The sequence below is a fragment of the Lemur catta genome, chromosome 3 (assembly GCF_020740605.2).
Source record: "Lemur catta isolate mLemCat1 chromosome 3, mLemCat1.pri, whole genome shotgun sequence".
Classification (NCBI taxonomy): domain Eukaryota; kingdom Metazoa; phylum Chordata; class Mammalia; order Primates; family Lemuridae; genus Lemur; species Lemur catta.
The window spans coordinates 92,962,385-92,988,125 of NC_059130.1; the positions used below are offsets into that span (position 1 = coordinate 92,962,385).

Below are 25,741 nucleotides of genomic sequence, written 5' to 3' on the forward strand. Positions count from 1 at the left end.
TCTCTGGAAGCTGACACCAATTAGACACAAGTCAGTTTGCATCACAGAAACTTTAAAAAGCTCAGGAACTGAAGGTGAGTATCAGGCTTGGGCTAAAAATAGGAGGACTATTGAAAGTCTTTTAAGGGATGACTGGGCCTGGAAGTTACACACCCCCATTTCTTGCAACTAATAGGTAACTCTGTCTCTAAAAAAAAATTTTTTTTTTTTTTTGAGACAGAGTCTCACTCTGTTGCCCAGGGTAGAGTGAGTGCCGTGGCATCAGCCTAGCCCACAGCAACCTCAAACTCCTGGGCTTAAGCGATCCTCCTGCCTCAGCCTCCCGGGTAGCTGGGACTACAGGCATGCATCACCATGCCCGGCTAATTTTTTCTATATATATTTTAGTTGGCCAGATAATTTCTTTCTATTTTTAGTAGAGACGGGGTCTCACTCTTGCTCAAGCTGGTCTCGAACTCCTGACCTTGAGCAATCCACCCGCCTCGGCCTCCCAGAGTGCTAGGATTACAGGCATGAGCCACCTCACCTGGCCAAAATTTTTTTTAAATTAGCCCAGAATTTGAGTCTGCCATGAACTATGATTTAACACCAATGCATTCCAGCCTGAGTGACAGAGCGAGACCCTGTCTCAAGAAAAAAAAAAAAGAGAGAAAAGAAAAGGTCCACTAGGTGCCCAGGACAATGAAAGAAAAACACCCACTTCAGAGCAAATCATTATGCAGTTTTAGAATATAGGTAATAAAAAGAAGATTCTAAGCACTTACAGGAAAAAAACCCCAGATTCCATACAAAGGGTTGAAAATCAGGATGGTATTAGGCCTCAGCACCAGCTCTGGAATCTAGAGCGATAGAACAGTGCTTTCTGAGAGAAAATCATTTCCTACTTAGAATTCTGTCTCAAGCCAAACTACCAGTCAAGCATGAGAGAAGAAAGACATTTTCAGACAGGCAAATTCTCAAAAAATTTGCCTCTCATGTGCCCTTTATTCTGAACGTACTGGAGGATGTGTCCCATCAAAACAAGGGGTAAACAAAATAACAGAATAAAAATAAAATGGAAGCTATAACATCTAGAAAGAAGGGGAGTAGAAAAATAACAGGAAGTCCCAAGATGACTGCTATGCAACAGTCTACAGAATAAGCAGTTCAAATTGGTGCAGAAGGATTACGATGTCCAGCAGAGATGTTGGGGAGGGGCTATGAGAACAGAATTTATAGATTTTTTGATGTGTTTGGCAGGGTGGAAATCCATATTCAGAAGAACTTTACAATTCTTTTTTTTTTTTGGGACAGAGTCTCGCTTTGTTGCCCGGGCTAGAGTGAGTGCCGTGGCGTCAGCCTAGCTCACAGCAACCTCAAACTCCTCGGCTGAAACGATCCTACTGCCTCAGCCTCCCGAGTAGCTGGGACTACAGGCATGCGCCACTATGCCCGGCTAAGTTTTTTTTTTCTGTATATATATTTTAGTTGCCCGGCTAAGTTTTTTTTTTTCTGTATATATATTTTAGTTGGCCAGATAATTTCTTTCTATTTTTAGTAGAGACGGGGTCTCGCTCTTGCTCAGGCTGGTCTCGAACTCCTGAGCTCGAGCGATCCACCCGCCTCGGCCTCCCAGAGTGCTAGGATTACAGGCGTGAGCCACCGCGCCCGGCCAGAACTTTACAATTCTATTGGAGGCTCTGAAATGAGTTAGTGGTAGGCATATAGTAACTAAGCAAATGAAAAAGAGGTAAAACACAAAAAATAAAAATGTAATCATAATATAGTACTTGGCCTAGTAGTAATTATAATGAGTGAAAATAATGTAAATATTTGAGTCTGGATTTTCCCCCCTATTGATTTTACCCAAAATTGTGTTATAACAGTATTGGAAGGGAAGTAGTTTAAGAGTCCTGAATCGTCAGCCTCTACACTGGCAAGTCAGTAGATAAGGTCAGAAATAATAGTGTAAGTATGTTAGCTAGATGTATGGAGGAAAATAGAAGAAACAGCTAAAAGGGTTGAAAGTGGTTCCCTCTGGGGAGTAGATTCAGTGTGGTATGGGCAGGGTGGGGGACTGTTATTTTTCATTATATACCTATTTGAAGCTATGTAAGTGTATACCTGATGAAAATCAAATTAGGAGGCTATTGCAATAATCCATATAGAATCAGTGGTGGCTGGGACCATGTGGTAGCAGTGGAGGTGGAGAGGAATAGCTGAATTCTGAATATTTTTGAAAGAGGCCTAGCATTTCCTAATGGATTGGATGTGGGATATTGGCACAGGAAGGGAGGCGTCAAGGATGACTCTTACTTATATTTTGACTTGAACAACTGGAGGAAGTGAATGGCCATAATCACACTGGGGAAGACTTTGTGGGGAACAGGTTTGGGGAATGGGAGATCAGGAGATAGCAAGTTAGCAGTTGGACCAAGAAGTCTGGAATTCAGAGGAGAGATTCAAGATGGTTTAGTCTCATGGTAATTAGGGGACCTTGATCAAATTGTGTAATATCTGTAATCTCAGTTTTCTCATCTGTGAAATAGGGAGTTAGGTATGTACCAGGTTGATGGGAGGATTAAATGAGATAATACACGTAAATAATTTATCACACTACAAAGGCATTAAATCTTAACTATTATAATTTTTATTATTGTTATTACTGTTACAGTAATCTGAAGCATCATATTTTGAGGCTTTATAGCTTAATGTTTGAGAGTTAAGAATCCAGTCCCAACTCTGCCAGTTGTGTGCCCTTGGGCAAGCCATTTAATCTCTTTAGTTTTCTTATCTGTAAAATGGAGATGTACTTATCACATACATATATTCCCCCCCAAGGGATCTTTAAAACATAATATCACATATGTTTTTATAAGGATTAAATGAGGTAAGTATTCAGAACAGTGTATGACATATTCTTAAGTGCTGAACAAATGTTGTACATCACCATCATTGCTGTCTGTGAACTCCTTGAAGAAGGGACCATCATGTTTATTTCTATAACCCCTACTTGCCTGGCACTGTGCTTAATATATATCTGATAGGCAGTAAAAATTTTTAAGTCTTCTGTTTATCTGTGGAGAGCACAAACCTTGTACATAGTAATTGCTTGAAACATGCTTGTTAGATTGAAGTTTTCTTTCCTCTATACATTTCATTCACTTTGGGAGAGGGAGAAGAAATAAATCATTGTGAGAATATTGTTTCAGAAGTATGCTCACATAAATTGAAGTCTATATTTACATTTTGCCATTTTGATGTGAGTTTATAAGTAATGTTAGAATAAAGGATAAATTTGAGAAGGAAGAATAAGCTTTTTCGGGTTTGGGTTTATGGACATTAGTTCTCTTTTGAACTTCCTGAATTTAAAAAAAAAGCATTTTTGCAATACTTAAAGTCGCTGCATGTATATGTATTAATAGTTATGCCTTTGTCTGGAGACTTGACATTTTGCCGCTTGCATGGCAGTTTTGAGCAATGTGGTTTAAAATTTTTTGGTAATGGCTGGGCGTGGTGGCTCACGCCTGTAATCCTAGCACTCTGGGAGGCTGAGGCGGGAGGATTGCTTGAGCTCAGGAGGATTGCTTTAGCTCAGGAGTTTGAGACCAGCCTGACCAAGAGTGAGACCGTCTCTACTAAAAATAGAAAAATCAGCCGGATGTTGTGGTGTGCGCCTATAGTCCCAGCTATGCAGGAGGCTGAAGCAAGAGGCAACTCTATCTCAAAAAAAAAAAAACAAAAACAAAAAAACAAAATCTGAGACTAAGAATGAATTCAATCTATAAGTATTTAACAAAAAGTTTATGTTATTTTATTTATTTTTTTTTGAGATGGTTTTGCTCTGTTGCCCTGGCTAAAGTGCCGTGGTGTCAGCCTAGCTCACGGCAACCTCAAACTCCTGGGCTCAAGCCATCTTCCTGCTTCAGCTTCCCCAGTAGCTGGGACTGTAGGCGTGCACCACCATGCCATGCCTGGCTAATTTTTTTCCATTTTTAGTAGAGACGGGGGTCTCATTCTTGCTGAGGTCTCGAACTCCTGACCTCAAGCGATCCTCCCTCCTGGGCCTCCCAGAGTACTGGGATTACAGGCGTGAGCCACTGTGCCTGGCTCTTAGTCTCATTAATTTCAGTTGTTATTCAAGATAGAGGACACTTGTTTTCTTCCCAGAAATCTAGAGTGTTTTTATATTTATTAAACTGCTTTAATATTTATAAGCAAGCAGATCTAATTTTTAAATTTTTAGATACTTGTACTGCTTTACTAAAAGAAAAAAGTAAAATTAGACCATGAACTTGGTTGGTTTTCTTGTTATTATGTGTAGTGCTATCGACATGATCTGATTGCTGAACAATGTTTATTTGGCCTTTGGCTATCTTAAAATTGGACTGTAAAAACTGTAGGCAGAAGAGAGAAAGCCAGACTGAGTCAGCTCTGTTTAGTGTCACCCGATGTGAGGCTCCGGTGGTTAATGTCTGTTCAGCTGAGTTTTCCTTATGGGTTCTCATATCTAGGACCTAGCACAACCTGTTTTCCATGATGTAATACCTCTAAAACATGTTTGAACTGCAGCAAGCCTTACTCAAAGATATTACTGCCTTTTTATGGGTCTAGATTCATAGTTCTTTTGGGACTTAAGAGCTGAGCCATTGCCTTCTCTTCTTGGTCATCTTTTTGTTGTTGTTGTTGTTATTGGTAATTTTTTATAGTCTAAGAGAGTGATGGTATCTTTGCTTTATTTGTGAATAAAATACAAAGCAGTTCATTTTGTGCCACATGTTAAAACTTAGTGGAGTCTGGTAGAGTGTGCTACAGGTCCCTTTCTTCCAAAATTATGGGAGGAAATCAGATAAAAACATCAAAACTTATGGAAAAACGTACTGTTTTAAAAGAATAGTAAACCAATATAAGTTTCAGTGTTTTTAACAAATATATCACTATATATAAAAATTTTATTTAGATATTCAATTATAGTTGGACATTAAAGTTGTTTCAAAATTATCACAGTGGTAAATAATGCAACAAAGAGAATTTTTTGAAAATCATGTGCATGTCTAGTTATTTTCTTTTTTAAGTGGTTATTTTTGTAGAAGAGTTTCAGTGTTTTAGATGTAGGCCTTTTAATTTTAATTTTATTTTTAGAGACAGGGTCTCATTCCATTACCCAGGCTGGAGTACAGTGGTGCAATCATAGCTCACTGCAGCCTTGAACTCCTAGGCTCGAGCAATCCTTCCTTGGCTTCCTGAGTAGGTGGGACTACAGGTGTGAGCTACCACACTGGGCCCAATGTAGGCCTTTTAAAAAGTATATTAGTATCAAAATTATGCCCATATTTTAACACTGTGTTATAGGTTTATTTCAAGCCTCTTAATTGGTATTGCCATAACTTTTAGAGTCAAATAATTTTCTGGAAAGACCACATGGGTCAGAAGAACTCCTATGATATGGACACTGCTTTATTGCTCAAAGTTGGCAGCAGAAAAGCTTATAAAGCAAACCAGCTAGATTTTCATTGGTTCATAGATAGGCAGTTCTTTTTTATTACTCAGAAATTAAGTTATGGAACCATTGGCCTTTTTTCTTCTTACCCATTGTCACAGGGCAAAACATAGGCTTTGAAGCCAGACATCCAGATTCTAGTACTCTCTCTAACCTTTGTCAAGTCACTTAAATGCTCTGAACCTCATTTTCCTTGATGATAAAATGAAGGTAAATTCATCTCAGGTAATACATATAAAGCACCTAGCACAATTTCCAGGGATATTGTAGGTGAGCAATAAATAATAATTGTCTTAGCCGGGTGTGGTGGCTCATGCCTGTAATCCTAGCACTCTGGGAGGCCGAGGCGGGTGGATTGCTCGAGGTCAGGAGTTCGAGACCAGCCTGAGCAAGAGCGAGACCCCGTCTCTACTAAAAATAGAAAGAAATTATCTGGCCAACTAAAAAAAAAAAAAAAAATATATATATATATATATATATATATATATATATATATATATATACACATAGAAAAAATTAGCCGGGCATGGTGGCGCATGCCTGTAGTCCCAGCTACTCGGGAGGCTGAGGCAGTAGGATCGTTTCAACCCAGGAGTTTAAGGTTGCTGTGAGCTAGGCTGACACCAGGGCACTCACTCTAGCCCGGGCAACACAGCAAGACTCTGTCACACACACAAAAAAATAATAATAATAATAATTGTCTTGACAGCTTTGACACAGTGGCCACAGAACTCTTCCTACCAAGTGCTGTTATGCAGTTTTGGGGAGGTCCATGTCTAACAGCAGTGTCAGTGTGGTTTTTTTTGAGACAAAGTCTCACTCTGTTGCTCGGGCTAGAGTGCCGTGGCATCAGCCTAGCTCAGAGCAACCTCAAACTCCAGGGCTCAAGTGATCCTCCGGCCTCATTCTCTCAAGTAGCTGGGACTACAGGCGCACACCACCATGCCCGGTGAATTTTTTCTATTTTTAGTAGAGATGGGGTCTTGCTCTTGCTCAATCTGGTCTTGAACTCCTGAGTTCAAGCAATTCTCCCACCTCGGCCTCCCAGAGTGCTAGGATTACAGGTGTGAGCCACCTGACCCGGTTGTGTCAGTGATTTTTTTTTTTTTTTTTTTTTACCAGAATAAGGACAGCTAGATGTGTTTTATTTTATTATTTTTTGGGATGGGGGGCTGTCTCCCTGTGTTGCCTAGGCTGGTCTTGAACTCCTGGACTCTAGTGATCCTCTTGCCTCAGACTCCCAACTAGCTGAGATTACAAGGATTTGCCATGGCACCTGGCTTACACAATGTGTTTTAGACTGCTATCACATCTCTCTCTTCACTTTTCTTAGTTAACTTTTTGAGGAGGGACAACATTTAACCTTTAATGTTTTCCTCTTAGCTTTATGTGGAACTGTGAGTTGGATAAATATTTGACTGACTGAATGTGAATGCCACCAAGGAACATGTTAATGTTATTTTCCTTATGCTGGTTTAGAAAGAGCCAAAGCCTAAAATCTGTCTTAGGTCTCTGAACATTGTAGCACAGAATAGCGACCCATAATTTTTTTTTTTTTTGATTATGGACTTATAATTAGTTTTCTGTGGCTGCCATAACAAATGACCACAAACCTAGTGGCTTAAGACAACACAAATTTATTATCTTACAGTTCTGTTTGTCAGAAATCTGGCATGGGCCTCACTGGGCTAAAATCAGGGTGTCAGCAGGGCTGCATTCCTCTCTGGAAGACTCTAGGGGAGAATCCATTTCCTTTTTTTTACCTGCTAGTGGTTGCTCTCATTCCTTGGCTCGTTAACCCCCTTCCATCTTCAAAACCAGCAATGAGGCTGAGTCTTTCTCACATTGCATCACTCTGATACTGACTCTTCTGCTTCCTATTCACCTATGAGGCCCTTGTGATTACACTGGACCCACCTTGTAATCTAGGATAATCTCCCCCAACTCTTTTTTTTTTTTTTTTTGAGACAGAGTCTTGCTCTGTGGCCCAGGCTAGGGTACAATGGTGGTGTCATCATAGTTCACTACAGCCTCAAACTCCTGGGCTCAAGCAATCCTCCTGCCTCAGGCTCCCAAGTAGCTGAGATTACAGGCTCATGTCACCATACCTGGCTAATTTTTTAATTTTTTTTTCTATTTTTTGTAAAGATGAGGTCTTACTATTTTGCTCAGGCTGGTCTCGAACTCCTGGGCTCAAGTAATACACCTCGGCCTCTGAAAGTGCTAGGATCATAGGCATGAGCCACCGTGCCCAGATTCTCTTAAAGTTAACTGACTAGCAACTTTAATTTATTCTCCTTGCCATATAACAGAACATATTCACAGGTTCTGGGGATTAGGGCATGGACATCCGGGCATGGGGGAATTAGTCTGCCTGTCAGAATATCCGGTTAGGAAAATATGTTTAAGCACATCCCCATGTGCTACTATTAACCCATAATTTAATATTAATAAAACTCAATTTCTCTTTTTTATATAAAAAATAAGTTCTAATTTTCTTCCTATCCTCCAATGGATAGTCTTGCTCATTCCCCATTTTGGAGACTGCTGGCTAATAGTAGGGCTTAGGAAAGGTCATGCCTTGGAATAACAATTTTAATTAAATTCAGTAAGTATTTACTGAGCACTAACTATGAATAAGGCAATGTTTTAAATATATAAAGAAACATAAAACTATATGGTGTATTTAGTCCAGGTGGGCTGACTACTGTAATAAACAACTTAAAATCTTATTGGCTGTAAGGTTTGTTTCTTATTCATGTCCCAGGCCAATGCATCTTAGATGGTGGTAGAAGAGGAGCTTTTTTTCACTTAGGACAGGGCCTTCGATTCCTCCACTGGATCTTCTGTATCTGCTGGCATGAAGGAAGAAAGAATGGAGAATAATGTTGAAGTTTTATGGGACAGGCCTGGAAATAGCATAGTTACTTCTGCCCATATACCACTGGCCAGAACTTACTGTTATGGTCTTAACCAACTGTAATGAACACTGGGAAATGTAGTCTGCTTCAGGAGGAAAAGGGAAGGAATTTGATGAACAAGTAGCCATTCTCTTTGACACATAGGATCTCTGCCCTCAAGAACCTTCTAGTTTAGTGGAAGAGGTAGATGTAGATAAAACTCGATATAGAAAGCAGGACCTGGTAAGTACTACAATAGAGGTTTAAATAGACTGATATGAGTGTATAAGGAAGAGAAAGGTTAATTTTCGTTGGAAAGATCAGAGAAATATCTGAAATTACATCTCTAACTTAGAGATTATTAATAAATGACTTAATATGTGGCTGTGTGTGTGGCACACTAAATATTATGTAAATGTTTGGTGCTATTATTGTTGTTGCCATTATTTGGGGATGTTTTTGAGCTGAGTTTTTAACAATTGGTAGAGCTTTAAGAAATGGATTGCAGATAGCCTCATTCTAACAACAACATAGAAGAGGAAGAATTCAGAACATATTTAGGAGTGGCAGGTTATATAACTAAAATAGAATGCAGGTAGACATAATAGGAGATAAGGCAAGAGAGGTTTGAGTCAGATAATTCAGACCTTTGAATAACATGCTAAGGAGTTTGGACTTTAATCAGAAGCTGCGAGTTGCTACAAAAGTTTTTTGAGTAGCATATAGCTTCTCAAGGGAAGAGATTGTATTTTGTTCATCTTTATATCCTTTTTATAACTGTATGGAGAGGTAATACAACATTGTGATTAAGAGTACAGACTCTGCAACCCACTGACTAGGTTGGATTCCTGGCTCTGCCACTTATTAGCTCTATGACTTGGGGCAAGTTACTTAATCTCTCTGTGCCTCAGTTTCTTTACTGGTATGATTGGGATAATAAAAGCATTACTTCACTGGGTTATTGTGAGGATTAAATGACTTAATATAATGTAAAGCACTTAGAACAATGCCTGCATAATATGAGTTAGCTATTACTGTCGTCATTATCATTATTACCAGTGCCTGGCACATAGTAGGCACTCAGAAAATTTGGTGTGATCAGAGTTGTGTTTTAAATTTATCCAGCAAGTGTATATACCAGGCAAGCGAATGAGATCTTGCTGTTAAGAAGCTTATGGTCTAGTGGAGAAGATATAAGGCATGTGATAAAACATAGTTTAAGATAAGAAATGATGCTATAGGAAAGTAGTATAGATGGTATGCTTTGGTAATTCAGAAGCATGGGAAGGAAGTATTTTAACTGGGCTTTGGCTGGGTGTGGTGGCTCATGCCTGTAATCTTAGCACTTTGGGAGGCTGAGGCAGGAGAATTGCTTGACCTCAGGAGTTCAAGACCAGCCTGAGCCAGAGAGAGACCCTGTTTTTACCAAAAATAGAAAAATTAGTCAGGTGTCATGGCGTGTGCCTGCAGGGCCAGCTACTTGGGAGGCTGAGGCAGGAGGATTGCTTGAGCCCAGGAGTGAGGTTGCTGTGAGCTATGATGATGCCAGTGCACTCTACCCAGGGTGACAGAGGGAGACTGTGTCTCAGAAAAACAAAACCAAAAGAACTGAACTTTACTCCCCCCACCCCCTTCATAAAAAACAAAACAAAACTGGGCTTTGAGGATGGGTAGAATCTAATGACAATTATGCACTGCATACTGACATTTCAGTCATTGACAGATTGTATATATGATAGTGGTGTCCCATAAGATTGTAATACTGTATTTTTATTGTACCTTTATTTATGTTTGGATATACAAGTACTTAACATTGTGTTATAATTGCCTACCATATACAGTACAGTAACATGCTGTATAGATTTGTAGCCTAGGAGCAATAGAATGCACCATATAACCTAGGTGGGGAGTTGCCTGGTTCGCACAGTGACAAAATCACCTGATGACACATTTCTCAGAACATATTCCCATCATTAAGCATGACTGTATGTGGAAATGAGAGGAAGGGCATTCTAGCCAGTGAGACCAGCCTGAGAAAAGGCAAAGGTGCAGGAAAACATGGTAATGACATGTTATGGGGCATAGTAAGTCATGCTATAGGAAAGACTTAGGCAAATTAAATTAAGTCTCTGGTCAAAGTCCAGTTTACCAATAGTATCAGAGTTGAGAGTTTCCTGTTGATTTTACTAACTTTAGAGCAGTAATAAACTGTTTTGTCTAGACAGAGTCTTGCTACTCAGTGTATGGTCCCTGGATCGAGCAGCATCAGCATCACCTGGGAGTTTGGATGCTCAAACTCTTAGGCCCCACCCCTGACATACAGAATAGGAGCCTGCAATTTAATAAGATTTCTCATTGATTAGTTTCCACATTAAAATTTGGGGAGCACTGTTCTGAAATACAAAAGCAACCTTTCTTTCTTCTCCCTATGAATGTGTGTATAATATGAAACTAAAAATAACAAGTTGAGTAATCACTCACTCTTAAGCACATACATTAAAGAAAGCACTCCCTTCCTGAGCTAAGTAATTCTAGCTGGCATGATTTTGGAGGGGAAGGGATAAGAATCGTTCAGAACGTTATTTATTTTGGGTCCTGTCTTGTACCAAAAAAGATTTTAGGCTTCATCCACTACTTAATTAGTAATAAAAATCTCGGTAGAAACTTATTATTGATACTACATGCTTTCCTAGGCACATATCGCTTCCCTGTCGAGGATGAGTAATATTTCCCATTTAAAGTATATTTTGATTATAGCAACTGGATTGACTAACTCTACTCAAGCTCTTCTTCCAATATAAAGCTACTGCTTGTCTCAGCTTGCCAGCTCTGTGACACCATTTTGGATGTGGTGGTGGTGGTTTTCTATATAAGGAATGAGGTGGTAGAGGTTAGGCAGAAAAGTTGCACACAGAAGTAGAGTTGGGTGATACAACTGTGATATAGTGATATGAGTTAGGGGATGGGTAGAAGGCAGAAAAGTGTCATGTGAAGCCAGTGCCTGCCTGAATGTGCTGTGTGTGACACCTATGTGGATGGTGTGGACGTAGAGATGGTGGGCCTGGGAGCAAGGGAAGCAAGGGTGTATCATACCCAAACCAGGTCTTTTCAGCTTCTAGAAGATCCATGATTTTAGAATATAGTGATTGTTTTCTTAGTAGAATCCTATTGCCTGGCTTCTTTTTAAATATTTGATTGAATCAAATCAAATCAAATCAAATCAAATCGAATCCCTCTTGGCTTTCTAGCCTTGTACCTGCCTCTAGATGTTCTTTCTTGTAAAATGAATTTATATTGTGAAACTAATTTGGTGATTATTGCTTCTTTATTCAATAAATGCTTATTTAGCATCTTACATACAAAACATGTGTCAGACACGGTATATAGAAACAAATGAGACAATATCTGTACTCTTAAAAACCTTACTTAGGGCTGGGTGTGGTGGCTCATTCCTGTAACCCCGACACTTTGGGAGGCTAAGGCAGGAGGATCACTTGAGGCCAGGAGTTTGAGACCAGCCTAGGTAACATAGCAAGATTGTTTCTACAAAAATACAAAATTAACTAGGCATGGTGGCACACACCTATAGTTCTAGCTACTCAGGAGGCTGAGGTGGGAGGATTGCTTGAGACTAGGAGTTTGAGATTACAGTGAGCTATGATCGTGCCATTGCACTCCAACCTAGTCGACAGAGCAAGACCTCACCTCTTAAAAAAAAAAACAAAACCAGAAAAACTTACTTATATTCCAGTCTGGGAAAGGAGTCAGAAGAAATGTTACAAGAAGAGCTAACATTTTCTAGTGCTTATTATGTTATTATGTTTCAGGAACCCAGATTATCTCATTTTGTGTTTACAATGACCAGATGATTAGGTAATGTTAATATTCCCATTTTGCACGTGGAGAAACTGAAATGCAGAGAGGTCACCAGTAAGTGACAGAGCCAGGATTCAAATCTAAGCAGTCCGACACCAGACCCAGACCACTTCACATAATGCTAATTAGCAATCATTCAAAGGAGAGTGAAAAGTGCTAGCAGTACTGTAGGGGGGAGGGAGAGAGAGAGAGAAGGGATTGATGCTAACTGAGGGCATTCAGGAGATCTCTTATAGAGAAGGTGAATTTTTAGCTAATCTTGTAAGAATGATTTCCAGTAAATATAATATTCCAGTTCAAGGGAGGAACTTCAACCACATTTCCAGGTCATAAAAATCATTCATACCGTTCAAAAAATCTTTACTGAGAGTTTGTTTACTGTGTGCCAGATGATATACTAGGTACTGGAAATGCAGAGATAAATAAAGCTCTGAATCTTCCATAGTGAAAAAAGTTACAAAAGAGTTATGTGAGCAGAAAGCAGATTATAATGAATTTAGGAATGAGTAAAAATTAAAGAAATATACATAGAGAATGTAACTTACTCTTACAGTTTGGTAACAAATGAAAAGTGTGAATTAGATTCACATTTTAGGGAGAGAGCAAGGGAATGATTTTTTAAGATGGGGGAAATTTAAGTATATATATGTAGGCCAGAATGATAGAGCCAGAGGAGAGGGAGAGATGGGTGAAGAATAAGGCGCATGGAAAAATGTGAGGTTCCAAAGATTAGTTGGAGTGGATGATGGTGAGTTTTAAATGCTGTGGTAAGGAGTTTTGACATTATTCTATAGGCAGAAAGGAGCCATTGAAGGGTTATGAAGAAGGGAATGACATATTTTGTATTTTGAAAAGGTAACTGGTAGCCATGTAAAGGACGGCATGATTTAGGATTGTTAATAAACGTCACTGATCTTTATTTGAGCATGCACTAGATACTGCTGAAAACTGTGCTTGAAATTTTACATTTAATTCTCATAACAGCCTTTTAAGGTAGTGTTATTTTCATGTTTGTTTTTGCAGATGAGGAAAAGATTTATAAATATTAACTTGTTTAATGTCTCCTAGGTAGAAATGGGTAGATTCCTATGCTCTAGGTTCGTGTCTAAGTCTGTTTTCTGTTGCTTAGAATACCCGAAACTGAGTAATTTATAAAGTAATTTTATTTCTTATGATTATGGAGGCTAAGAAGTCCAAGGTCAAGGGGCTGCATCTGGTAAGGTCCTTGCTGGTGGAGGAGACTCTCTGCAGAGTTGCAAGGTAGCTCAGGGCATCATGTGGCAAGGGGGCTGAGGTGCTTGCTCATGTCTCTCTTCTTTTTCTTATAAAGCCACCAGCCAGGCATGGTGGCTCACTCCTGTAGTCTCAGCTACTTAGAAGGCTGAGGTGGGAGAATCACTTGAGCCCATCCATGGGTTAATCCATGAGGGCTTTGCCCTCATGACTCAGTCACATCTTAAAGACCCCACCTATTAATACTGCCACATTGAGAATTAAGTTTCAACATGAGTTTTGGAGGGGACATTCAAACTGAAGTAGTCAGCAGATTTTTCGTATAAAGGGCTAGATAGTAAATATTTTAGTCTTTGCAAGCATACAGTCTCTGTCACAACTATTCAACTCTGCTGTCATAACACCAAAGCAGCCATAGACAATACCATGGCTATGTTCCAATAAAACTGAGTTTATAAAAACAGGTGCATAGTTAGCCAACTCCTGCTAGTGCCCATCATAGTTTGGAAAGCCTTAATGAGGGAGGAAATGTAGCTTATCATATTTTAATTTAATACTTTTTGCTATGGTAAGACAATGGGAATAGAATTATTCCCAAGCAGGATATCATTTAATCTCAGAGAAGCATTCTTTCTGTAAGAGGTTGACTAGAAATAGCAATTTATGAATACGATTTAACCACATTCTGCATAATACCCACTTATCTTTTTATTACAATTGCTTTCCAACAGAATGACCCTAGAATGAAAGTTCTGCGAGAGCAGGGAGCAGGGACTTTGTTTTATTTGCTGTCCTGTCCTTAATGCCTTACACATAGTAGCCACTCAATAACTAATTGTTTAATAATTTTTTTTTTTTAAGAGACAAGGTCTTACTTGGTCACTCAGGCTAGATTGCAGTGGCACCATCATATCTCACCACAACTTCAAACTCCTGGGCTCAAGCGATCTTCTCGCCTTGGCCTCCCAAAGTGGTGGGATTACAGGCGTGAGCCACTGTGCCCGGCCTGTTTAATAAATAAATGGCATATTCACTCTCATAATTCCAGTGATTGGGGAATTGTTCATATAACATTTTAAGAAGAGTGACCTATTTTATTTATTTTCTTATCTTTCTTAGGTGAGGTCTTACTATGTTACCGAGGCTGGGCTCAAGCAATCCTTCCGCCTCAGCCTCCCAAGTAGCTGAGACTACAGGCTCACGTCACTGTACTCAGCAGCCTATTTTAAAGACATCTGTACAAATGATGCTCTCTTAGATCAGTTGTCTTCTTATTCATCTTGTCCAAATTTCCTCTACTTCAGTGCAGCTTACTTTCTTTTACCCAGCTAAAATTATTGATGTTGACAGAAACTCTCAGATGCTCTGTGTGTATATCTCATAGATACTGCCATGCTGGCTAAAAACAGCTTCAGCATCCCACATTAATCCTTCAGCACTCTGTGTTGCTTGTATTCATTGTTAGCCTTTTACCTGCTTCACATTCCCCCTGCTCACTCTCTTCCATATTAGGTGGTGGGTTACATAGTGAAGAAAATGACAGGTGAATGAAGTCAAATGTTCCACTTCTACAAAGCAGGAAGTAGGGTTAGGGACAACAGTTGAAGAATGGAGAGGAGAGTAAGTATATAGAAACCAGCTTCTTGCCAGCCATCTGGCAAATTTGATTTTTGACTAAATTTGATTTTTACCTAGTCCCGTTCTGAGTTACAATTATGATAATTGCTTATCTTCTTTTGAACTTACTATGTACCAGTCACGGTGCTATATATTTTACATTTATTATTTCAATTTTTCTAACAACCTTATGTTGTGGACACTATTATCTCCATTTTTCACAGAGGGGAAACTAATGCTTGCTAGTAAAAGTAGTGGAGGTGGAATTTGAACCCACATCCTCTAATTTCAGAGCCCTTTTAATTACTCTGTTGTTTCACTTCCCATCTCTTTTAAGCCAGAGGTAAGTTTCAACTAATCTTTGGAGCCTGCATCCTGTTTTCAGTACTAACTAGATCTTTCCTCAGGTTCTTTCCTTTCTCCAGTTCCCGTCATGTCTCTAGATGAACTTATAGAAAACTAGCAGTCCAGAAACCACCCCTTGGAGAAACTGATAGTTCCAGATTAGTTGAAATGTGGAAGCAGCATGTCTCAAAACTCTACTGTGATATTATAGCCAACTAGGCACTCTCCTTACTCGGTTCCATTTCACTTGGCAATCATTTACTGAATTTTCATACTATTAATATTTGCTAGGTGCTGTGAACACACAGAAGAATATGACATGTTGTCTGCCTTCATGGAACTTTATGGTCCTTTCCAACACAGTCACTGATGTGCCTTGCACTCCTGCTATAGTCAGTCTCTTCCCTTTTCTTTGCCCTTCTAAACTATAATAGAACTTAGTTTAGACTTTGGTATTATTAATGAGACTTCCTTCTCAGTAACCCAAACCCCTATTGTTACTGGCTTTATGATATTTATCTTCTCCTACTTTATGGTCATCAGTCATAATCATTGATTTATGGTTTTTATTTTTAAATATAAATATAACCTGTTGGTTGAAAAAAACTTCAAATATAATAGAAGTATGTAAAATAAAAAATGCAAATCACCTTTTACCTCCTCTGTACAGTACCACCTATTAATGCTTCTAGACATTTTCTATTAATATATAAACAGTTTTTTAGACTAATGGAATCATGCTATATTGTTTTATAGCGTGATGTTTTCATTTAACTATATATTTTTGACATCTTCCCACATCAGTGCATAAATATCTACTTTATTCTTTGTAATGGCCATATAGCATTTCAGTCCGTGAGTATACCGTAAATATTTAAGCAGTCTTTTTTTAATGGATATTTAGATTCATATACACTGTTAAAGTAGCTGTCCTTTGTCTTAGTTTGTTCAGGCTGCGATAGCATAGTACCTTAGACTGAGTAATTTATAAACAATAGAAATTTATTGCTCATGGTTCTGGAGGCTAGGAAGTCCAAGATTAAGGTGCCAACATATTCAGTGTCTGGCAGGGCTGTCTGCTTCATTGATGGTGCCTCATTGTTGTGCCCTCACATGGCAGAAGGAGCAAACAAGCTCCCTTGGGCATCTTTTTTATAAGGGCCTTAATCGCATACATGAAGACAGAGCCCTCATGACCTAATCATCTCGCAAAGACCCCACCTCTTACTACTATCATACTGGGGATTTAGTTTCAATATATGAATTTGGGGGTGGAGGGGCACAATAGTTTAGACCATAGCATCCTTTTACAGGTATTTTTGCTCACCTGTATTGAATATATTTGTAAGATAAACTCCTAGAAGTGGAATAGTTGGAGCAGTTAAAAATTCTGCTAGATATAGTCAATTTCCCTTTGAAAAATTTGTGCCAAGAACTCAATGGTGTATGTAAGTTTCCTCACCTTCTGGACAACACTGAGCATTATCAATCTTAATCTTTTTGTTCATTTGATAGATTTAAAAAGTAGTATCTCCTTGTTTTAATGTGCATTTCTTTAAATATGAGTGATTTTGAGCATAATTTGGTATTTTTATTAGCCATTTATACTTAATTTTCTGTAAACTATGTACATACCTTTACTTATTTTTTATTGAGTTATCTTTTTAGTTATATATTTGGACGTATTCCTTGTATGTTAAAGAAGTTAGTCCTTTGTCACCCAGCAAATGTATGGGTTTTTTTTTTTCCAGTTTGTTGTTTTTAAATTATAGACCTTCAGATTGGGTAGTCCAACCTGCTTACTTTATAGATGGGGAAACTGAGTCGCAGAGTTAGTGACTTTTTTCTTTTTTCTTTTTTTGTGGGGGGAGGGGAGGGTGGTGAGCATGTAGTCAGGTATTGGCATAGCTGAAACCAGCATCAAATTTATTTATTTCCATTTGGTGCTTTTTCCATTATATCCTGCTGTTCTTAAGGCTTACTACCCTCCCTTTTCCTCCACTTCTTTTTACCACTAGGTCTTGCTACAACCAGATATTTCGTGGTAAATTTAGAAATTTATCAACCTGGCATCTCAGTCATGATTAAGAGGCTACAGGGTTGTACAGGAATCCAGGGGGCTTCACAGGTATTGGATTGATTCTAATGCATAGTTAACTAGTTTCTCCATATGACAATTATGTTTGTGTTCGTTTCATTTGTTAAAATCTTTTTTGTTTTTTAGGTTCATGGGTGTGTGTGTTCATCAAGGACAGTTGCATGCACTTACAGAGGTAAGACTTCAAAAAGTGTGTTGAAATGACTTCTTTGCCTTAGTTTCAGAATTTATGGTTCCACAGTGTTGCTTGCATATGTAAACAAAATGTATGTGCATATATGTATGTGAAAATGGTAGTGTTAACAGCGATTTCTTCTGGTGCCTGGGAACAATGGCCGTATCTCTTAATATCCTTATATTCCTTCATAACACTTGGTGAGTACTCTGAGAATATGAGTGCTCAAGTGTAAAATTAGTTCTTGCTGCCTGGATGACTCCCTCCTAAGCCAAGGGATGGTATCACTTGACTGCACACTGTCTTGTGGCAACAGATTCCCAGACCACCTGGAAATGTTTGATGTCCTGATCTAGAATTCCACAGTTGTTTCTCTGGTTTCCTGATTGGTCTCATTACCTGTTGGAATCAGTTTACATCTCCATTCTCATTTCATTTCCAGCCTCTGCTAGGAAAATAAATATGTGATATTCATTACTTATCCACTGAAGCCCCAGAAAACTCTCTCTAGAACAAATTCAGCTACCAAGTTATCAGCTTCAGAATTTGTTTGGGTGCTCCTTCAAAACACAGATTCCTGGAATCTTCTAGGTTTAATAGGTCTGCATAGAGCACATCTGTATTTTTAAAAGTTCCCCAGATTATTTCATGAGCATCTACTTTTGAGAATCTATGTTCTAGAATGTTTTCACATTCCTCCTTGAGCAGTAATTACCAAAGTACAAAGTGAAGAAACTTAGGAAGGAAAGTTGTTTAATAGAATTTGCAAGAGTATTGGTTTCCTGCTGGCTTGGTGCCTGATATTAGTCCTTAATATCTTATGAAGCAGGGTCCCATGTGCCTCACTCTTTTCTCAGTTACTGAAGGCACTAGAATGGAATGTGTATAACTGTGTCCAGCCACTTAAATGAAATGCCAAAGAAGGCAGAATGGTGAGGAGGTTAAGAGCATGGTCTGTGAAGTCTTGATTGCCTAGGTTTGAATCTCTTTGTGCCTCAGTGTTTTCATCTGTATTATGAGAATAATAATGGTAGTACCTGGCCCAGGGAGTATAGATAGAGAAGAGGACCAGGAGGTGAGCCCTAGAGTATTATTTCAGTTTTAAGTCTGGGGAGAAGGGTGGACTGAGAAGGAGCAGCTAGTGAGGTGGGAAGAAAACCAGGAGAGCATGTTGGGCTGGAATAGAAAGGAAAGTTTGAAGGAGGAAGTAATTAATTGTGGCAAATGCTGCTGATAGGTTGACCTGGTAGGGATGTTGTGAGGATGAAATATAAAATACTTATTTGGCACAGTGCTGGCATATAGAAATTGCTTAATACATGTTAACTGTTAGAACTTGTATTATTAACAGTGACTAATCCCTCCTTTGAACTTTGAATTGTTAATGTTTTTCATTCTATACTTAGTACTATACTGCTGTTAGTATCATTAAATTTTTTAAGACTTTACCAAAGTCTGACATAACAGGAAAAGCACACATATGAAAGGTACAGTTCATTAAACTTTTACAAATGAACACACCCATAACCAGCACCCCAGATCAAGAAACATTTTCTGTATATTTCTATTCTTAGAAGTTATAAATTCTTCAAAGACAGCTCTCCCCTTCTCTCAAGCCTTCTATCTACAAGAGTTCTGACACTAATAAACGTAGAAGTATTTTTTGCATTTTCTGTGTATATGATTGTTCTCTGAAATGTGAGTTCATTGGAAAGGCTTGTGTGTTGGTTTTGCTGACAGAGAACATCCTTTAAAATCTGTGATCATGTGACTTATTTAAAAGCGGGGTGTGTAGTGGAAATGGCAGAAATGAATGATCATAATGCAACATTCTCTTGGCCATGTTTTACTTAATCTGCTGCTTGTTAGCTTGTTTGTAGCCATATACAGCATACAATATGTGCTTTATGAAAGAGTGTTTATTGCCAGTCTTTCCAGTATCATTAATGAGATATTGACATAGCTTATGATATTAATATCTTTTTTTGACTTTAAACAACAGGAATTTATTGTCTGGTGATTCTGGAGGTTAGAAGTCTGAGATCAAGGTGTCAGCCGGGGTGGTTCCCTCTGAGGGATGGGAGGGGGAATCTGTCCCACGCCTCTCTCCTGGCTTCTGGTGGTTTGCTGGCACTCTTTGGTGTTCCTTGGCATATAGAAGCATTGCCCTGATCTCCGCCTTCATCTTCACATGATGTTCTCCCTGTGTCATGATATTTAATATTTTTATTATGATGTTAATAGGCTGATGGTGATGAAGCCCAGATATCTAAATGCTCTTGGTTATTTTCAGAAGGGGATTGGCAAAGACCATGATGGCACAGGTCTCTGGAGACTTCTAAGTTTATTTGCCTTATAATTTGACTTGCTTTCTTTAAGGATCATAAAAACAAATTATTAATATCTAGCACAGCCCTTGAGCACCATAAGTCTTTTTGTTTTGGAGACAGAGTCTTGCTCTGTTGCTCAGGCAAGAATGCCGTGGCATCAGCCTAGCTCACAGCAACCTCACACTCCTGGGCTCAAGTGATCTTCCTGCCTCAGCCACCGGAGTGGTTGGGACTACAGGTGCTTACCACCATGCCCAGCTAATTTTTTGTTTCTATTTTTAGTTGCCTGATGCATTTTTTAGTAGAGATGGGGGTCTCGCTCTTGCTCAGGCTGGTCTCGAACTCCTGACCTCCCGCAATCCTCCCGCCTCGGCCTCCCAAAGTGCTAGGATTACAGGTGTGAGCAGCCTTGCCCGGCCACGATTAGTCATTTATCTTCACTTCACACAAAACTTCAAAAGCATACAACAATAAACATTTCTTTCTCATACATCTCCAGGGTCAGCTGAACTGAGCTGGACTAGATTGGGCAGTTTTGCTGGTCTTGCTTAGGCTCACTCATGCATCTGCAGGTCAGGTCAGCTGGTGGTCTACTCTAGGCTGGGATTTGCTGAGGCTTCTTTGCTCTAGCTCCTCCTCCTCCTGGGGCCAGTGGGCTAGTCTGGACATGTCCTTTTTTAAGATGATGCCAGAATAGCAATAGTATGCCGGCCCATTCGCACAGTTGCTTTTCATGACTCTGCTTATCTTCAAGTTTACTTGGCTAACATCCCATTGGACAAAGCAAATCACATGCCTGAGTCATGGGTGGAAATTATGCCCTCTCCACATCAGGACTGTACTGCAAAGTTGTATATCAAAGGGCATGGATTCAGTAGGGGGTGAAGAATTGAAACCCTTGTTGGCAATCTCCCATACCCTATAAATATTCCAATCAGCAGATCATAATTATTTTTTTTCTACCCTACTTGAGGGTAAGATTCTTTCTCTCTCTCTCTCCCCTTCTTTCCCCCTCTCTCCTCTCCTCTCCTTTTTTTTTAAAAAAAAAAAACCAAAAAAAAACAGAGACAGGGTCTTGTTCTGTCACCCAGGATAGAGCCATCAGCTCACTGCAGCCTCTAACTCCTGGGCTCAAGCAATCCTCCCACCTCAGCCTCCTGAGTAGCTGGGACTACAGGTGTACTACTATGCCTGGCTAATTGTTTTTCATTTTTTTGTTTTTTTTAGAGACATGGTCTCACGATGCACCCCAGGCTGGTCAACTCCTGGCCTCAAGCAGTCTCCCTGCCTTAGCCTCCTGAGTTGCTAGGATTACAGGGGTGAACCACCTCACCATGCTTTCTCCCATTTTTTAAACCATAACAACTACTAATTATTAAATACTCACTATGGGCTGAGCACTATGCTTGGTGCTTTATATTAGATATAATTCTCACAATTATATAGTCTTATTTCTTCCACTTTATAGATGAGAAAACTAAGGCTTAAGGAAATTAAGTGACTTCCCCAAAGTAGGATTGGATCCAGGTTTATCTGACTTTAAGCCTATTTCTATTACAACATGCTGTCATTAATTCGCTTTTATATTCCACATAGTGCTAAGCAGAGGGTCTTGTGTAGCATGTGTAGTTTTTGTAGAATTCAGTTCCCTGACACACTTTTTATGTATTCTGGATTATTTGGAAAAGCTATTTCTTGGTTATTGGGTATATAAGAAAGTATTTGGTTGCAAGTAACAGAAAATAGTTAAATGGCCTTAAACAACAAAAGAACTCATATAACTGGAATTCTAGCACTTTATTAGGTTAAGTATTGGTTTAATTCAGCAGTTAAATAGATGCTATTCAGAGACCCTGTTCCTTCTCATTGTAAGTTCATCAAAAAGCAAAATTGTGTATCATTCATAATCAAAAAGTAGCTTCCACTGACTTATATATTAATATATGTATTTTCTCTTCCATATCCAAGATGGGTAGGGGCTGGGGGGGTGGAGAGAGAGAGAGAGAGAGAGAGAAGAGAAACAGATGCCTCTGGACAGATTATGTTTTCTTTTTAAATATTGTTAGGAAAGGCACAAGGAAGGATATATCCTCCAATCAAGCAGTATGGGAACTTCTTAGTGCAGAACCTCTCAGTGGCTAGAAGATTGGGCATTGAGGAATTGGGTAGGGTATATGGCTGTGAGGCAGGGGTATCAAGTGCCAGACAATACTCTCTGTCAAAAGAGACAACAATTGAATTGCTTGGTGTCTAGGTCTCTCTTGCCTTTTCTGTTATGGAGAGACTATTCTTGTTTTCTACTGTGGCAATGAGAGCCACTCAGCTAATTCTGTAATTGCAGAATATTCCTTGGCCTAGTGAGATGATTCTGTCTTTTTATAGCAAAGCCACCTCAGTCAAACAGACATTTAGTACTGAAAGAAATGCTTTTGGCTCATAAGGGAATGGAATGGATTAGCCCTGCAGGCTGTCGCAAAGAGTTTTTTATTTATATAGCTCTCATCCTCCTCTCATTCCTCATTCCCACCTCACCGTATACCTTCTCTCTTTATTAGAGTAGTTACTTTGGAAATTTCTTGTTTATATGGGTTGATACGTGTTGCTTCTGAGTTGGTTTGATCAGACTTATAATAAGCCTTATATAATCAGACGGCTTACAATGAAAGGAAACTCCATGGGTTCAGTGACCAAACTCATGCATTATTTATAAAAATGAGCAAGCCCGACCCCGATTCCAGTTTCTTGGTATGCTGTGATATTGGTTTTGGTTTTGCCTGTTTTGTTTCTTATTTTTGTGTGGCCCAGTATAGAGTAGTCTCCTGGCCTTATTTGCCTTGAGCTGGGTGCGAAGTTGCAAGGATGTGAAATGACAAAGATGTGAAAATTAAAAATATGAGAAAATATGAGGGAAGAGAGAGATTCCCTTGACACACACCACTTTGAGTGACTATGCTGTGGGCGAGGCACTTTGCTAAGCTCTGGCTTAGGATAAAAAAGATGCCTATTCCCATTATCTATTGTTGTATAACAAACTATCCCAAAACTTAGTGGCTTAAAAAAAATTATTTTGGGCCAGACGCGGTGGCTCACACCTGTAATCCTAGCACTCTGGGAGGCTGAGGCAGGTGGATCATTTGAGCTCAGGAGTTCAAGACCAGCCTGAGCAAGAGTGAGACCCCGTCTCTAGCTAAAAAATAGAAAGAAATTAGCTGGACAACTAAAAATATATATAAAAAATTAGCTGGGCATGGTGACGCATGCCTATAGACAGTAGGATTGCTTGAACCCAGGAGTCTGAGGTTGCTGTGAGCTAGGCTGATGCCATGGCACTCTAGCCCGGGCAACAGAGTGAGACTCTGTCTCAAAAAAAAAAAAAATTATTTTGTTTGTGATTTTATAGCTCAGATATTCAAAAGGGCTAGGTCTTTGATCCATATGTATCAGCTATGAGGGCTCAGCTGGCTTCTTCCAAGATGGCTTCTTCATTTGCATGTCTGGTGCTGTGGTGCTCCTTGACTCCTCTTTTTCCACATGGGGTCTCATTCTCTAGATTATCTCCATATGGCTTAGGCTTCCCACAGAATGGTTATCTCAGGATAGTTAGACTTAACTTGCAGTAACTGGTGAGATGTATAAGCCACCCAAGTGGAAGCTGCAAGAGATGTCTTATAACTTAGCCTTGGAAGTTCCAGAAGGTCTCTTAAGCTGCATTCTATTGGCCAAGCAAGTTACTAAGGCCAGCTCTGATGCAAGAGTAGAGGACTTAGACTCTATCTCTCAATTACCATCTTTATTTCACTGCAGTATCTTTTTTTTTTTTTTTTTTTTTGGTAGAGACAGGGGTCTTTTTTTTTTTTTTTTCCTTTGAGACAGAGTTTCACTCTGTCACCCTGAGTAGAGTGCAGTAGTATCACCGTAGTGCACTGCAACTTCAAACTCCTGGGCTCAAGTGATCCTCCTGCTTCAGATTCCCAAGTAGCTGGGACTATAGGTGTGTGCCACTACACCTGGACAATTTTTTCTATTTTTGGTAGAGACAGGGGTCTTGCTGTTGCTCAGGCTGGTCTCCAACTCCTGGCCTCAAGTGATCTTCCCACCTTGACCTTTCAAAGTGTGGGATTACAGGCATGAGCTGCCATACCTGGCCTCATCACTTGAATTTAATCATTCTCTAGTCCTATCCTATTTTCTTCTTTGTGATGTCTGATTATTTTTCTTTCTCTCCATTTCAACTGCCATGATCTTATTCCATACCTGGATTCCTATTAATACAAATGCTTTGTAGCTGGTTTTTCTGTCTGTAGTCTTTCTTTGCTTCATTTTTTTTTTTTTTTTTTTTTTGAGACAGAGTCTCACTTTGTTGCCCGGGCTAGAGTGAGTGCCGTGGCGTCAGCCTAGCTCACAGCAACCTCAACCTCCTGGGCTTAAGTGATCCTACTGCCTCAGCCACCCGAGTAGCTGGGACTACAGGCATGTGCCACCATGCCCAGCTAATTTTTTCTATATATATTTTTAGTTGTCCAGATAATTTTTATTTCTATTTTTAGTAGAGGCGGGGTCTCACTCAGGCTGGTCTCGAACTCCTGACCTCGAGCAATCCACCCGCCTCGGCCTCCCAGAGGGCTAGGATTACAGGTGTGAGCCACCGTGCCCAGCCTTTGCTTCATTTTTGATATACCAGTACCTGAATAATCTTCATCAGGCATAACGTAATGCTTCTGTCCAAAAACTTCTGTTTTGGACCCTTTCTAATCTGGTTTTGGAATATGAATCCCTCACTTTAGTTAGGTGGGACTTTTTGCTGTTTTCTGCACACCTTGGCTTTAGGTGTGTCTTCCAGGACTAGGAATGCCCTTATTTTTCTTTTCCTTCCTACTCTTCAAGCTGTGTCAAATCCCAGGTTCTCTAATGGAACTCAGTCTTCTGGATAGGGCCTATGATAATGCCGTGTGTGGCTGGGCTCATAGTATATGCTTAGGATGTGTTTATAGTTGATTGTCTAGTGTAGATCCAGCTCTAGGAAAGCTGAATTAGCCCTAGTAGAAAGAACCAGAAATCAAAAATAGTGTGAAATGTCACATCTCAAATCCTTTCACAATTAGAAGTTTATTTCACTTAAACTTCTACTTGCAAAACAATGTTTCTATAAATATGTTTTGGCATTTGCTTTACTTTTGAAAAAGGTAACTTTTATTTAATTTTTTGCTTTGGTCATTTAGTAACAAAAAAATCTCTAAATTGTGATACATGTTTTCTCCTCTTATTTTTAGTAACTCCCTATGACATTTGAGAAACAAGAATTTGAGGTTGGCAATCTAGCCCACAAATAATAGAAGAGTTCATTTAGTTTACTTTATCCAAAGCAGTTTTTCCCTGACTTGCTTGCTTGCTTCAGGTTCATTTATTCTTCAAAAAAATATTTATTTGGTTCATACCATGTGTTCAGCACTATTCCAGATACTAGAAATACCATAATGAACAAATAAAAATCCCTGCCCTCTTGGAATTTACATTTTAATCAGCAAAGGATGGGCAGAGGAGTTAGATTAAATAAGAAAACAAATTGTAATATATATGGTGTTAAGCGCTAAATGGTTTGCAATTTTAAATATGTGGACTAAGAAGGCCTCACAGAAGAGGCAAGAACTTAAAGGAGGTGAGGGAACTAGCTCTGTGGATATGAAAGTG

General features: G+C 39.3%; 1 protein-coding gene across 1 annotated transcript in view; it reads left to right on the top strand.

Annotated features, from left to right (window-relative positions):
• The window catches only part of TESK2 (testis associated actin remodelling kinase 2), a 123,079-nt gene that overhangs the window by 73,158 nt on the left and 24,180 nt on the right, over positions 1-25,741 (top strand). The window contains exon 4 of the mRNA XM_045545554.1: positions 17,675-17,723. Coding sequence (XP_045401510.1) covers positions 17,675-17,723 — 49 coding nt within the window. The remainder of the gene's footprint in view (positions 1-17,674; positions 17,724-25,741) is intronic.